General features: G+C 47.7%; 1 protein-coding gene across 12 annotated transcripts in view; it reads left to right on the forward strand.

Moving 5' to 3' along the window:
- The window catches only part of LOC139264758 (uncharacterized), a 680,593-nt gene that overhangs the window by 516,335 nt on the left and 148,530 nt on the right, over positions 1 to 15,728 (forward strand). For all 12 annotated transcript variants that reach the window (XM_070881817.1, XM_070881821.1, XM_070881822.1 and 9 more), the window contains 2 exons: positions 3,599 to 3,703; positions 13,038 to 13,142. In XM_070881817.1, coding sequence (XP_070737918.1) covers positions 3,599 to 3,703; positions 13,038 to 13,142 — 210 coding nt within the window. The remainder of the gene's footprint in view (positions 1 to 3,598; positions 3,704 to 13,037; positions 13,143 to 15,728) is intronic.

Genomic DNA, 15,728 nt, shown 5'->3' on the forward strand with positions numbered 1-15,728 from the left:
TCAGTGGTAGGAAAAGTAATGGAATCCTTAATTGAAGATATAATAGAAACATATCTAGAAACTAAAAATATAGTAAAAAAGCAGTCAGCATGGATTTTAAAAGGTAAAGTCTCACTTGAACAGCCTCATTGAATTATTTGAAGCAATAACAGGGAGACTAGACAGAGTAATGTAGTCGATGTAATTTATGTAGATTTCTAAATGGCCTTCGACACTGAGGAGGAGTGCAACAAATTACAAAAATACATTAATAAACTTACAGAATGGGCATATAATTGGCAAATGATTTCAACACAGATAAGTTTGGATATTATATTTTGATAAGAAAAATAAGGACGTCACATATTATTTGGAAAATAATCTAAATAGGGAAGAGGGACAAAGGGATCTGGGAGCAAATACACAAATGGCTAAAATTAGTGACAGGTTAATAAGGCCAATAAAAAAAGCAGACCAAGCACTAGGATTTATTTTCAGAAGGATAGAATTCAAAAGTAAAGAAGTTATGGTAAACTTGGAGCAAATGTTCTGGTCGCTATGTTATGAAAAGGATCTAGAAGTACGAAGTTATACCAATCGGGAAAGGATGAACAGCCTGGGTTTCTTTTCTCTTGAAAAGAGAAAGTTGAGGGGTGACCTAATAGAGATCTTTAAAATCATGAGTATTGTGCTCAGTTTTGGTCTCCTAACTTGAGGAAGGACATTCTTGCTATTGAGGGAGTGCAGCGAAGATTCACCAGACTGATTCCCGGGATGGTGGGACTGACCTATCAAGAAAGACTGGATCAACTGGGCTTGTATTCACTGGAGTTCAGAAGAATGAGAGGGGACCTCATAGAAACGTTTAAAATCCTGACGGGTTTAGACAGGTTAGATGCAGGAAGAATGTTCCCAATGTTGGGGAAGTCCAGAACCAGGGGTCACAGTCTAAGGACAAGGGGTAAGCCATTTAGGACCGAGATGAGGAGAAACTTCTTCACCCAGAGAGTGGTGAACCTGTGGAATTCTCTACCACAGAAAGTTGTTGAGGCCAATTCACTAAATATATTCAAAAGGGAGTTAGATGAAGTCCTTACTACTCGGGGGATCAAGGGGTATGGCGAGAAAGCAGGAAGGGGGTACTGAAGTTTCATGTTCAGCCATGAACTCATTGAATGGCGGTGCAGGCTAGAAGGGCTGAATGGCCTGCTCCTGCACCTATTTTCTATGTTTCTATGTTTCTATGAAAGGTATTACTGGAATAGACACAGAGAGACTGTTTCTACTTGTGGGGAAGAGTAAACCTAGAGGCCATCAATATAAGATAGTCACCAAGAAATCAAATAGGGAATTCAGAAGAAACTACTTTACCCAGAGAGTAGGGAGAATGTGGAACTTGATACCACAGGGAGAGATTGAGGCGACTAGTATCGGTGCATTTAATGGGAGACTAGATAAGCAGATAAGGGAGAAGGGAATCGAGGGTTATGTTGATAGAGTTATATGAGTTAGGATGGGAGGAGGCTCGAGTGATGCCTGAATGCCAGCATGGACTGGTTTGGCCGAATGGCCTGTTTATGAGCTGAATTACTATGTAACAACTCGCTGCATTTCTAGAATATTCTTTATTCACGGAACTTCCACATACAGAATAGGATACCCCATCCCTCAGAAGAATTGACTCACTTTTTCTTATTCTGCCTGTTGTCTTAAACAGCAAGCAGCATTTAACTTTAACTCCGCTTTCACAAACCTTCAAAATTTTAATTGCACCTAACTGTCATTCTTTTCGATCCTATTCAGCTTTTTTAACTGTTCAGGTTTTGAATTCTATTTTCTTTTCTATATGTGAGGCTGAGTTTTGGTAGCAAGATTCCTGTGGTGAGAGTTGTTGAAATAACAAATCTTTTGTAGTCAGCAGAATCTGACATGGAAAGATTGCCACTGGTTTTTAAAGTCTTTACTTCCCTATGGGACTGATTTGCCACTAGGGGTTGGTTGAGGCAGTACTGCTGCCTGCCAAACTGACCCAACTTCCTGCAAAGGGCTCTCGGTTCAGTGGCATTGTCATTCTACAGATGGAGGTCACCATTGACAGGAAATGAAATGGAGTGGTATTCCACTGGAGCCCGAAGAGGAAGAGGAGCCAACGTTAAAAGGGATAGTAAGACCAGAAATGTTCTTCTAAACTTTTAACAAATAGCTGCCCATGAATCAAAGTCTCTTCATGACCAGGTATGGAGGTAGATGGGAAATAGCCTGTTGTACCCTCCCCTTGAACAGTCCTACTGCCGCTACAACAGGATGTACCTCTTCTCCAGTTACCTCGGGTTGCAGCAAAGGAAATTGGATGGCTTCCCTGGCCCCAATTCCATTGCCATTTAAGAGTGAGGGTGATTTCAGGAAAGCCACTCGGGCTGCCACGTTCCCTGCTGGGACAGATGGCGGAAAATCCCTGGTAGCAGTTTCAGGGGCTGGATCAGATGTAGGCCTCCCTGTTCTTTTTCTTTCTTCTTCTGCTTCTTCATTACTCAATGTCAGGCAGTATAATGGAGGAAAATCCAGACATAAAAGCTCAGACAAGGACCATTGCTTAATATACTGGTACAGATATTCAGCCTTGGACTCCCAAAATGTCCCGAGGTTTGATGGTTCTGTAGGTAAACTGGTTTCCAATAAACATAATATCTATTCTTTAACAAAAATCTGTCCTCTAACAAATATGAATTGTTAATCCCTGCAAAGAGAAGTATAGTCGCTGCTGTAATGTAGGGAAATGTGCAGCCTATCCAACAACAATGGAAAAAAGAAAGACTGGCATTTATATAGTACTTTTTACAACCTCAGAATACCCCAAACACTTTACAACCAATGAAGTTCTTTTGAAATGTCATAGAGTTGTAATGTAGGAAATGCGGCAACCAATTCGTGCACAGCAAGGTACCAAAAATAGCAGTGTGATAATGAGCAGATAATCTGTTTTAGTGGTATTGGTTGAGGAATAAATATTGGCCAGCTTCTCTTCAAATGGAATCTTTTACATCCACCTGCAAGGGAAGACAAAGCTCAGTTTAACGTCTCATCCGAAAGACAGCACCTCCAACAATGCAGCACTTCCTCAGTACTGCACTAGACTGTCAGACAGGTGTTGTGCTCAAGGTCCAGGAGTGGGACTTGAGCTCACAGCCTGCTGACTCAGAGATGAAAGTGCTTCCAACTGAGTCACAGCTGACATGAACAATTTCCCACAATATAAAGCCCAACAATGAGATGGATGAACATAAGAACAAAAGACAATAAGAAATAAGAGCAGGAGTAGGCCATTTGGCCCCTCGAGCCTGCTCCGCCATTCAATAAGATCATGGCTGATCTGATCATGGACTCAGCTCCACTTCCCTGCCCGCTCCCCATAACCCTTTACTCCCTTATCGCTCAAAAATCTGTCTATCTCAGCCTTAAATATATTCAATGACCCAGCCTCCACAGCTCTCTGGGGCAGAGAATTCCACAGATTTACAACCCTCTGAGAGAAGAAATGAGCAGTTAGCTCTTCGATTGTTTTTGACTTACACGTCCAGTACTGACTATTTCCATTCTATCCTTTATATCTTTATATCAGCCGAAGAAGCAACCACACTCGCAGCCGCATCCGCAGCCCTAGAAACGTGCCCCATACCAACCACACCGTTTGTCCCAGGAGGTCAAACATGGCAAGAATTGGAAGGTCAGTACTGAAAAAGGAGACTTTGATTTTGGGACACTTGAGTCACCCTCTGGGGGTGATAACGGGCGCAAATAGATTTACAACAGGGCGCGCGAGATCAGCGACTTCGATGAGAGTTTTACGGGAGCAGTAAGACATTGTGCCCCGATCTCCTGCACCTTCAGATCGTGATGTTATTGCCATGCACAGCACCCCAATAGCGCCCCGTATGTAAAATTCCCTCTCGTCCCTTGCCTGTGTGCCTGCCGTTAACAACGACAGGTAGAGGAGGTAGCTTTCAGTCGGATGTCGGCTGGAGGAATGCTATTTAAAGGCATCAACATCCAGTTTAGTTTTAGTCGGCCAGTAATGTTGCCTTGTTACTATCACATAGGCAAACAGGCCCTTTGAATGATTTGAGCATTTTGGAGTTTAATGAGTATTCTGCTTAATAAAAATTCTTGAATTTCATTGAGACCCCTTTACTAAACTTGCCTCTAAAGATCGCGTAGTGCCAGTATCTGAGGTGGTGCCTGTGGGTGAGAGATACAGTGACGTGGTGCTTTGCTCCTCCTCCTCTTCTCCTTCCTCACTCTCAGTGCGAGGCTCAGGGACAGGCTGGTCGTCTGTTTGCTGATAATCTGAAAGCAGAAATGGTGCAAGACACATGTTAAGGTGAGGGCAGGGGGGCAGGAATGGAGCAAGGAATGCAGATGTTACCAGGAGCTGGAAAGTGATAAAGGCTTGTGCTGTGAGGGGGAAGTGGGATGAGAAAGAAAGAGGGGATGAATGTTCCGTTGTTGCTCCCAATGAGGTTGACGACACCAGCAGCCACGGCACCCATCACTTGCTGCCCAGTGAGTCACAGCACTCGCTCCTCAAGGTCTGAAAGCTGCTGGAGCTGCACTTCACTCCCGCCTGTGCTCTGCTGCTCTCTCCTATTGTGGGCCATAGAATCATAGAAAGCTACGACACAGAAGGAGGCCATTCAGCTCATCGTGTCTGTGCCGGTAGAAAAAGAGTTACCCAGTCTAATCCACCTTCCAGCACTAGGTCCGTAGCCCTGAGGTTACGGTTCTTTAAGTGCACATCCAAGTAGCTTTTAAATGTGATGAGGTTTTCTGCCTCTACCAACCTTTCAGGCAGTGAGTTCCAGACTCCCACCACCCTCTGTTATTCATCTCCCCTCTAATTATTCTACCCATTACTTTAAGTCTATGCCCCCTGGTTATTGCCCCCTCTGCTGAGGGAAATAGGTACTTCCTATCCATTCAATCTAGGCACTGTATCTTGGCGCCTACAGCCCAAACACCCAAGGCCCCACTGCTGGCCAAGAACAGGGAGACACTCATCAAGGTCAACAAGGCAGTCAGGACCTCGAAGATCTCCTCAGCCGAGATTCTGTCTTTGACTCGAGTGTCCTCGACTCCATCCCGCAGCATGCTACTCGCCACCATCGCAGCAACGTCCCAGCCCTGCACGAGGTAGAAAAGGCCATCCGCCAGCTCAAGAGCAACAAGGCAACGGGAGCGGATGGAATCCCTGCTGAGGCACTAAAGTATGGCGGAGAGGCACTATTGGCACGAATGCATGACCTCATCTCTCTCATCTGGAAGGAGCAGAGCATGTCGGGAGATCTCAGAGATGCAGTAATTGTGACCATCTTTTAAAAAAGGGGACAAGTCCGACTGTGGCAACTACAGAGGAGTCTCCCTGTTATCAGCCACTGGGAAAGTGGTTGCTAGAATCCTCCTCAACCGTCTTCTCCCTGTGGCTGAGGAGCTCCTCCCGGAGTCACAGTGCAGATTTCATCCTCTACGGAGTACAACGGACATGATTTTTACAGCGCGACAGCTGCAAGAAAACTGCAGGGAACAGCACCAACCCTTGTACATGGCCTTCTTTGACCTCACAAAGGCCTTTGATACTGTTAACCACGAGGGGCCCCTAAATGTTCATCACCATCCTCATCACCATCCTCCGCCTGCTCCGCAACGACATGCAAGCCATGGAATTTTGGAAAATGACCACCAATGCATCTACTATTTGTAGGGCCACTTCCTTAATACTCTGGGATGCAGACTATCAGCCGATGGGGATTTATCGGCCTTCAGTCCCATCAGGTTCCCTAACACCATTTCCTGACAAATAAAGATTTTCCTCAGTTTCTCCTCCTCGCTAGATCCTCGGTCCCTAATATTTTCGGGAGGTTATTCGTGTCTTCCTTGGTGAAGATAGAACCAACGTATTTGTTCAATTGGTCTGCCATTTCCTGGTTCCCCATTATGAATTCACTTGATTCTGACTGCAAGGGACCTACACTAGGCTTCACTAATCTTTTTCTCTTCACATATCTATAGAAGCTTTTGCAGTCAGTTTTTATGTTCCCTGCAAGCTTACTCTCATACTCTATTTTCCCCCTCCTAATTAAACCCTTAGTCCTCCTCTGCTGATCAGTACCTATGGATTGGAGGGTAGCAAATGTAACTGTTGTGTATCTGTAAGGCATGCACTCCCATGTTCCGCCACCAGGGAGCTCATCCCCTGAAGTCCCAAGGGATCCCAGCATCCCTTGGGAGCACTGTGTATAAGCCGGCCCCTAAAGCCTGTTCCTCACTCTGGAGTGTCTTATTAAAGACTGAGGTCACTGTTACTTTAACCTCCCTGTGTGCAGCCTCATCTGTGTTAGTAACCCCACTTTTTAAAAAAGAAGTGAGAGAGAAAACAGGGCACTATAGACAGGTTAGCCTGACATTGGTGCTGGGCAAAATGCTGGAATCAATTATTAAAGATGGAATAGCAGCGCATTTGGAAAGCAGTGACAGGATCGGTCCAAGTCAGCATGGATTTATGAAAGGGAAATCATGCTTGACAAATCTTCTAGAGTTTTTTGAGGATGTAACTAGTAGAGTGGATAAGGGAGAACCAGTGAATGTGGTGTATTTGGACTTTCACAGGCTCGAAGGGTCGAATGGCCTACTCCTGCACTTATTTTCGATGTTAAAAAGCTTTTGACAAGGTCCCACACAAGAGATTAGTGTCCAAAATTAAGGCACATGGTATTGGGGGTAATGTATTGATGTGGCTAGAGAACTGGTTGGCAGACAGGAAGCAAAGAGTGGGAATAAATGGGTCCTTTTCAGAATGGCAGGCAGTGACTAGTGGAGTGCCGCAAGGTTCAGTGCTGGGACCCCAGCTATTTACAATATACATTAATGATTTAGACGAAGGAATTGAATGTAATATCTCCAAGTTTGCAGATGACACTAAGCAGGGTGGCAGTGTGAGCTGTGAGGAGGATGCTAAGAGGCTGCAGGGTGACTTGGACAGGTTAAGTGAATGGGCAAATGCATGGCAGATTGGTAAAAGGGGAGGTGCAACGAGACCTGGGTGTCATGTACATCAGTCATTGAAGCTAGGCATGCAGGTACAGCAGGCAGTAAAGAAAGCAAATGGCATGTTGGCCTTCATAGCGAGGGGATTTGAGTATCGGTGCAGGGAGGTCTTACTGCAGTTGTACAGGGCCTTGGTAAGGCCACTGCTTGAGTATTGTGTGCAGTTTTGGTCTCCTAATCTGAGGAAGGACATGCTTACTATTGAGGGAGTGCAGCAAAGGTTCACCAGACTAATTCCCGGGATGGCAGGACTGACATATCAAGAAAGACTGGATCGGCTTGGCTTATACTGAATGGAATTTAGAAGAATGAGAGAGGATCTCATAGAAACATATAACATTATGACAGGACTGGACAGGAACAATATTCCCAATGTTGGGGAAGTCCAGAACCAGGGATCACAGTCTAAGGATAAGGGGTAAGCCATATAGGACCGAGATGAGGAGAAACTTTTTCACCCAGAGAGTGGTGAACCTGTGAAATTCTCTACCACAGAAAGTTGTGGAGTCCAGTTTGTTGGATATATTCTAGAGAAAGTTAGATGTGCCCTTACAGCTAAGGGGATCAGGGGGTATGGAGAGAAGGCGGGAGTGAGGTACTGAAGTTGCATGATCATATTGAATAGTGGTGCAGGCTCGAAGGCCGAATGGCCTGTTCCTGTAACTATTTTCTATGTTTCTATGTGATCCTGACCAACGGATCCATTACAGACAAAATCCATGTCTGGACCGGGGTCAAGCAGGGCTGCGTCATCGCGCCAACCCTCTTCTCAATCTTCCTCGCTGCAATGCTTCACCTCACACTCAACAAGCTCCCCACGGGAGTGGAACTAACTACAGAACCTGTCCAACCTTCGTCATTTCCAAGCCAGATCCAAAACCTTCTCAACCTCTGCTGTCGAACAACAGTACACGTACAACGCATGCGTGTGCGCACATTCAGAGTCTGAACTCCAAATCATAGTCAACATCTTCACTGAGGTGTACGAAAGCATGGGCCTTACACTAAACATCCGTAAGACATAGGTCCTCCATGAGTCTGACCCCGCCACACACCACTGCCCCCCAGTCATCAAGATCCACGGCGCGTCCCTGGACAACGTGGACCAATTCCCATACCTCGGGAGCCTCTTATCAACAAGGGCAGACATCGACGATAAGATTCAACACCTCCTCTAGTGCGCCAGTGCAGCCTTCGGCTGCCTGAGGAAAAGAGTGTAATAGGATCAGATCCTCAAATCTGCCACCAAGCTCATGGTCTGCAGGTCTGTAGTAATACTCGCCCTCCTGTATGGCTCAGAGACATGGACCATATACAGTAGACACCACAAATCGCTGGAGAAATACCACCAACGATGTCTCCGCAAGATCCTGCAAATCTCCTGCGAGGACAGACAAAGTTAACGTCCTCGATCAGGTCAACATCCCCAGCATCGAAGCACTGACCACACTCGACCAGCTCCATTGGATGGACCACATTGTTCACATGCCTGACACAAGACTCCCAAGCAAGCGTTGTACTCGGAACTCCTACACGGCAAGTGAGGCCAAGGTGGGCAGAGGAAATCTTTCAAGGACACCCTCAAAGCCTTCTTGAAAAAATGCAAAATTCCCAACGACACCTGGGAATCCCTGGCCAAAGACCGCCTTAAGTGGAGGAAGTGCATCCGGGAGGGCACTGAGCAGCTCGCATCTCATTGCCGAGAGCATGCAGATAACCAAGTGCAGGCAGTGGAAGGAGCGTGCGGCAAACCAGTCCCACCCATCCTTTCCTTCAACCACTGCCTGTCCCACCTGCGGCAGAGACTGTAACTCCCGCATTGGACTGTACAGTCACCTAAGAACTCATTGTTAGAGTAAAAGTCTTTTTCAATTTCGAGGGACTGCCTAGGATGATCTAGGCCCCTCATAATTTTATACACCTCAAGTAAACCTCCCCTCAGCCTCCTCTGTTCTAAGGAAAACAACCCCAGCCTATTCAATCTTTCCTCATAGCTAAAGTTTTCCAGTCCTGGCATCATCCTTGTAAATCTAATCTGCACACTCTCCAGTGTATCACATCCTTCCTGTAATGTGGTGACCAGAACTGCACACAGAATTCAATCTGTGGCCTAACTCATGTTGTATATAGTTCTAGCATAACTTCCCTGTCTTGTATTTTATGCCTCGGCTGACAAAGGAAAGCATTCCATATGCCTTTTTAACTACCTTATCGACCTGTCCTGCTTCCTTTCAGGATCTGTGGACATTAACTCCAAGGTTCCTCCACATCTCTCAGTATCCTCCTATTTACTGTGTATTCCCTTGCCTTGTTGTCCCTCCTCAAATACGTTACCTCGCACTTTTCCGGATTGCATTTCATTTGCCAGTTTTTTGCCCAACTGACTAGTTATTCAATACCTTCCTGCAGACTGTTAAGCACATGGCTAATTTTTCTATCATCTGCAAATTTCTTTATCATTCCCCCTACATTTAAGTTTAAATCATTAATATATACTACAAAAGTAAAGAACCGAGTACTGAACCTGGTGGAACCCCACTGGAAACAGCCTTCCAGTCACAAAAACCCCCCTCAACCATTACCTTTGCTTCCTGCCACTGAGCCAATTGAGGATCCAATTTGCTACTCTCCCTTGGATCCAATGGGCTTTTATTTTTTTGAATAGCCTACCATATGGGAACTTGTCAAAGGCCCTGTTAAAATCCATGTAAGCCACATCAAATGCACCATCTTGGCCTGCAAAAAAAAGGAATGTGTGTGAGTCAGAGTCCAGCTATCGGTTTGGGGGATATGCCTGCTGTTGTCGAATAGCTGTGATTGTAGGCAAGGTGTGAGATGTGGATGTGAGTTTGAGTAGGTGCGGATGTTTGGTGGGTGAGTGGTGGGGTGTGGTGCTTTGCGGAGTGTGCACAGACTGAGTTTCAGATGCTGGTATGTGGGACCTATTGAAGCACCTTGAACCGACCAAGGCCGATGAATTTCTTCCAGCTCTGTGTCGGCTGCGTTGCACCTCACAACTGGCCCAGACCTCCTGGGCCACGTTCCTCCACATTGCAACAACAACAACTTTTATTTATATTGTGCCTTTAACGTAGTAAAACATCACAAGGCACTTCACAGGAGTGTTATAAGCCAAAACATATAAATTGGACACTGAGCCACATAAAAAGAAATGATGGCAGATGACCAAAAGCTTGGTCAAAGAGGTAGGTTTTAAGGAGGGTCTTAAAGGAGGAAAGAGAGGTAGTGAGGCGGAGAGGTTTAGGGAAGGAGTCCGGAGCTTAGGGCCGGGCAGCTGAAGACACGGCCACCGATGGTTGAGCAGTTATAATCAGGGATGCTCAAGAGGCAGAATTTGAGCAGTGCAGACATCTCGGGGGGTTGTGAGGCTGACAGAGATTACAGAGAGGGGAGGGGTGAGGGCGTGGAGGGGTTTGTAAACAAGGATGAGAATTTTGAAATCGAGGCATTGCTTAACCGGGAGCCAATGCAGGTCAGTGAGCACAGGGGTGATGGGTGATCGGGACTTGGTGCGTGTTAGGACACGGGCTGCCGGGTTTTGGATGATCTCAAGTTTACGTAGGGTAGAATGTGGGAGGCCAGCCAGGAGTACGTTGGTGTAGTCAAGTCTAGAGGAAACAAAGGCACCGATGAGGGTTTCAGCAGCAGAAGTACTGAGGAAGGGGCGGAGACAGGCGATGTTATGCAGGTGGAAATAGGCGGTTTTAGTTATGCCGAGAATATGTGGCCGGAAGCTCATTACAGGGTCAATTACGACGCCTAGGTTGCAAACAGTCTGGTTTAGCCTCAGATAGATGCTAGGGAGTCAGTGCCTAGGGAACGTAGTTTGTGGCGGACCAAAGACAATGCTCATCCCGTACTCTGCTCCAAGGAGAACAATCCCAACTTCTCTCGCCTCTCCAAGTAACTGTTGTCCCTCATCCTTCGTACCATTCCATTATCTTGATTGAAAGGCCTTGACATCCTTCCTAAAGTGTTGTGCCCTGAATTGGAGAAGTTGCTAGAATTTGTTGTTGGGGACAGAGTGACTGAGCAATTGGATAAATACGAACTGATCACCGAGATCCAACATGAATTTGGAAAGGGTAAGTCATTTCTCATGAACCTAACTGAATTTTTTGATGATGTACCTAAGGATAGAGATAAAGGAGGTTATTTATATGGACCAGCAGAAGACATTCGATAAGATTCCACACGAGAGACTATGGGAGTGAAATACACTGGGGCCGAAATTCAGCCTCCCGATAAGGCATGTTACTGCCGGAAAGCAGCGGCCAGGCGGCGGTGTCGGGGCCCAGGAGCGAGGTCGGGGCCCAGGAGCGAGGTCAGGACCCAGGAGCGAGGTCGGGGCCCAGGAGCGAGGTCGGGGCCCAGGAGCGAGGTCGGGGCCCAGGAGCGAGGTCGGGGCCCAGGAGCGAGGTCGGGGCCCAGGAGCGAGGTCAGGACCCAGGAGCGAGGTCGGGGCCCAGGAGCGAGGTCGGGACCCAGGAGCGAGGTCGGGGCCCAGGAGCGAGGTCAGGACCCAGGAGCGAGGTCGGGACCCAGGAGCGAGGTCGGGGCCCAGGAGCGAGGTCGGGGCCCAGGAGCGAGGTCGGGGCCCAGGAGCGGGGTCAGGACCCAGGAGCGAGGTCGGGACCCAGGAGCGAGGTCGGGGCCCAGGAGCGGGGTCAGGACCCAGGAGCGAGGTCGGGGCCCAGGAGCGGGGTCAGGACCCAGGAGCGAGGTCGGAGCCCAGGAGCGAGGTCGGGGCCCAGGAGCGGGGTCAGGACCCAGGAGCGAGGTCGGGGCCCAGGAGCGGGGTCAGGACCCAGGAGCGAGGTCGGGGCCCAGGAGCGGGGTCAGGACCCAGGAGCGAGGTCGGGGCCCAGGAGCGAGGTCGGGGCCCAGGAGCGGGGTCAGGACCCAGGAGCGAGGTCGGGGCCCAGGAGCGGTCGGGGCCCAGGAGCGAGATCTGAACCCGGAGCGAGATCTGGACCCAGGAGACCCGACCTTGTTGCTGGGCTCCACCTCACTGCTGGGTCCCGACCTTGCTAACAAAACATGGGAATACACATTAAATGGTAGGCCCCTGAGAAGTGTAGAGGAACAAAGGGACCTTGGAGTGCATTCCACAGATCCCTGAAGGTGATAGGCCAGGTAAATAAGGTGGTTAAGAAGGCATACAGAATACTGCTTTTATTAGCTGAGGAATAGACTATAAGAGCAGGGAGGTTATGTTTGAACTGTATACACTAGTTAGGCCAAGACTAGAGTACTGTGTGCAGTTCTGGTCACCACATTACAGGAAAGATGTGATTGCACTCGAGAGGGTACAGAGGAGATTTACAAGGATGATGCCTGTACTGGAGAATTTTGGCTATGAGGAAAGATTGCACAGGCTGGGTTTGTATTCTTTGGAATGGAGGAGGCGGAGGAGTGGACCTGATTGGCCTGTATGAGGAGCCTGGATAGAATGGATAGGAAGGACCTATTTCCCTTAGCAGAGGGGTCAACAATCAGGAGGCAACAATTTAAAGTAATTGGTAGGAGGTTTAGAAGGGTTTTGAGGGGATATCTTTTCACCCAGAGGGTGGTGGGGGTCTGGAACTCACTGCCTGAAAGGGTGGCAGATGCAGAAACCCTCACCACATTTAAAAGATACTTGGATGTACACTTGAAGTGCTGTAACCTACAAGGCTACAGTCCAAGAGCTGGAAAGTGGGATTAGGCCGGGTAGCTCTGTGTCGGCTGGCACAGACATGATGGGCTGAAATGGCCTCCTTCCGTGCTGTAAATTTCTAGGCTTCTATCAGGAGATATTAGGGCAAATGACCAAAAGTTTGGTAAAAGAAGTAGGTTTTAAGAAGTGTCTTAAAGGAAGATAGCGAGGTGGTGAAGTCTTAAATTTTCATCAACTGTAAGGCTAGTACTTACTACTTCCATTCTGTGCTAAATTACAGAGACCTTGATGAGGAAACAGTATGATCCTAAGGACAGGGATGTGATCATGGCGCAGTATAGGCAAGCAGTGGGTGCACCAGCATTCAGGCCTCAAAGAGTGCTACGTAAGTACTGAAAAACAAAACTTTAACTGAGGGACACCGGAGTCCATTTTTATTAAAGTGTTGCAGTTTTAAGGCAGGGTCAGTGGTGCACAGCACTGCTAGTCCCACGTTACAATGGAAGATCAGTCCAGATACTCTCATACCCAATGCAAAAGTACGCTCTTTATGAACCCAAGTATAATGGGCTGGATTTTCGGCCCCCTTGCACATTTGGAGGGGCAGGAAAGGGTCTTTTAAGGTGTAACAGCTTTTACTACCCGGTCGGCAAATTTGGCTCAGGGTTTGCAGCGGTGCAAAAACCTACCAGCCCACCCTCTAGTTTCAATGAGATCATGACGTCAATCATCGTGCAATGCTCCGCTGGTGACCCAGATGCAGAATTAGGCCCTAACGCCACATCATATGCTCACCCTAAGAGACACCTAAAAAACCAGGTGGTCCCACAGTCCAGTATTTGCACTGTATTTATTTTAAGGGAGGAGGATCCGACATCACAGATCACATTGCCTGCAACGTTTGTCGACAGCACGCTGCGTGAAGCTCTGCCTTCAAAGTGGTTATTTTATCTGCCATTATAGTGTCCTTACATCTTCAGTGAAAGAAGTTAATAGGGGTATTACTAGTTCGCCAGTGTATCATCCTCCATGCTATTGCTGGGTTAGAACAAGGGCTCTTGGCCACGGATGAGGAGAGGCCGAAGACGTCTGCAGAGGAGGGCTTACCCACCACGGGTTTACAGGCACCAACGCTCATACCTTCAGCTCTCTGAGGAGCAGTGTGTGAGAAGGCTGTGCTTCCGAAAGGAAGTGCTGTCAGAGATATGCAATCTCCTGCAGGCAGACCCATGCCTAGACCGGTTTGGATGCTGCCTTCAATATTCCCCTCAACAGGTATCCAAATTCATTGTTGTGTGCTGCATGCTGCCCAACTTGGCCATCATGAGGGACCAGGCATTGTTGCCACTGGGGATTGCAGGCCCACCTCACGTGTAAGTGGTTTTACGCTTGGTGGATTCGAATCACCCCCTTACAGCAGTTCTAGGCCCTGGAAATTATAGTAGTGAACAGAATGCTCAGTTTTAGACAGATCTTTCCATTTCAACCATCACAATGCTTTTATTCAAGTTAAAGCACACACCTGTTTTCAGTAAGACACACCCTGGTGGTGTAAAAACAAAGACAGTATAACACACAACACTGGCCCCCCTCAACAGGCCCCTATCGCTAGTGCCCATGACTAAAACACCCCTGCTTGGCTCAAAAGGGCACCACCGAATCTGTCCAACAGACTGTGCATACAGTCCGCGCATGATCCGCGCAGAAACCTCCCGACTAAACCCCGAAGACTTGGTTGGGACACCACCCCTTCACACTATGCGGTGGTCTAAATGATGTGTGGGCTAGGATTATATTTACCAGTTACCCCTCTAACAGGTGAGTATACTCGCTGCTTCTCCCGATGAGGCGTATCTTCTGGTTCTGTACCAATCTATGGTTTCCAAGTGCCAGTCTCAAGGTCAGATTCCCAGTCGAATTCGCGAGGCTCGCTTTGCTCATAGGCGATGGTTTCTTCTCTCCGTCCAAGAGGGAGTGCTCGGTCCTTGAGTGCATTGAAGGAATCAAGGAAGTGTAGAAGAGGAAAGAGGAAAAAGAGAGAGAAATGGCAGCAAACTGCCGTACTCTTGTACCTGAAAAAATGCTTCTGAATTCTCGTGCCAAAAACCAGTCCTTTGCCTGAGCCAGTACAACTAAAGAGCACTGAATCATATCTTCAGCCTGTGCCTTTGTTACTGGGTGCTTCCTGGGGATAAAGGCTCCATCGAGTCTGGGTGGCCAGATAACTTCCTTTGTCCTCAGGTTCCCGTGCTCCGGGCTCTCAATCATTTTGATGGATTGAGCACTGACCAGTTTACCTGATCTCTCACTGATGGGTTCCCATTACATGACAAAGGGTCCGTCCGCCATCTCACTTCAGCCATGCCAGACTATCCCCACCCACCTGATGTGTATTCCTGTGGAACATACTTGGGCCTGTCCCAAGTCATGCTGTCAGCCCTTTTGAAATATGAAAAAGCAATGTCCAAAACTTAAAGTCCAAAATGTTTACGCCAATGCTGTCGATGTTCACGCCGATTCTGTCGATGCTTAGGCCGATTCTTATACACGCTATGTGCCCCCGTAAAGACACAATTCTGGTGAACGTTGGAATGAAACACAAATGACAAAGGATCAAAGTAAACTTTTACTGCAACAAAGTAACAAACACTCTCCCCACCAAAAGAAAACCATTCAATATCTAACGTTCTGTTGCAGGGCACCGAGCATCAATAAGTTAATTATATCAACGTAACTATTTACAGGCGTAAGAAACAAAAATCAGGGAACCTCCACAACCTTGTCCTACACATGATTCAGACTTTCCCTGCGCTTTCCGCCCTCCGACCCTTCACCCCCCTCGCTTGCCTGCTGCCCCTCCTCAATGAGGCCTCAGTGTTAGGGTAGGAAGACACTGCAGATGGACGAGGATGACGTTCTGGACCAGCTCTGGCCTGAAAGGCCCGGCCGCAAACTGCAGCACCTCAGCATC

Source organism: Pristiophorus japonicus, chromosome 5 (genome assembly GCF_044704955.1).
Source record: "Pristiophorus japonicus isolate sPriJap1 chromosome 5, sPriJap1.hap1, whole genome shotgun sequence".
In the NCBI taxonomy this organism is placed as follows: domain Eukaryota; kingdom Metazoa; phylum Chordata; class Chondrichthyes; family Pristiophoridae; genus Pristiophorus; species Pristiophorus japonicus.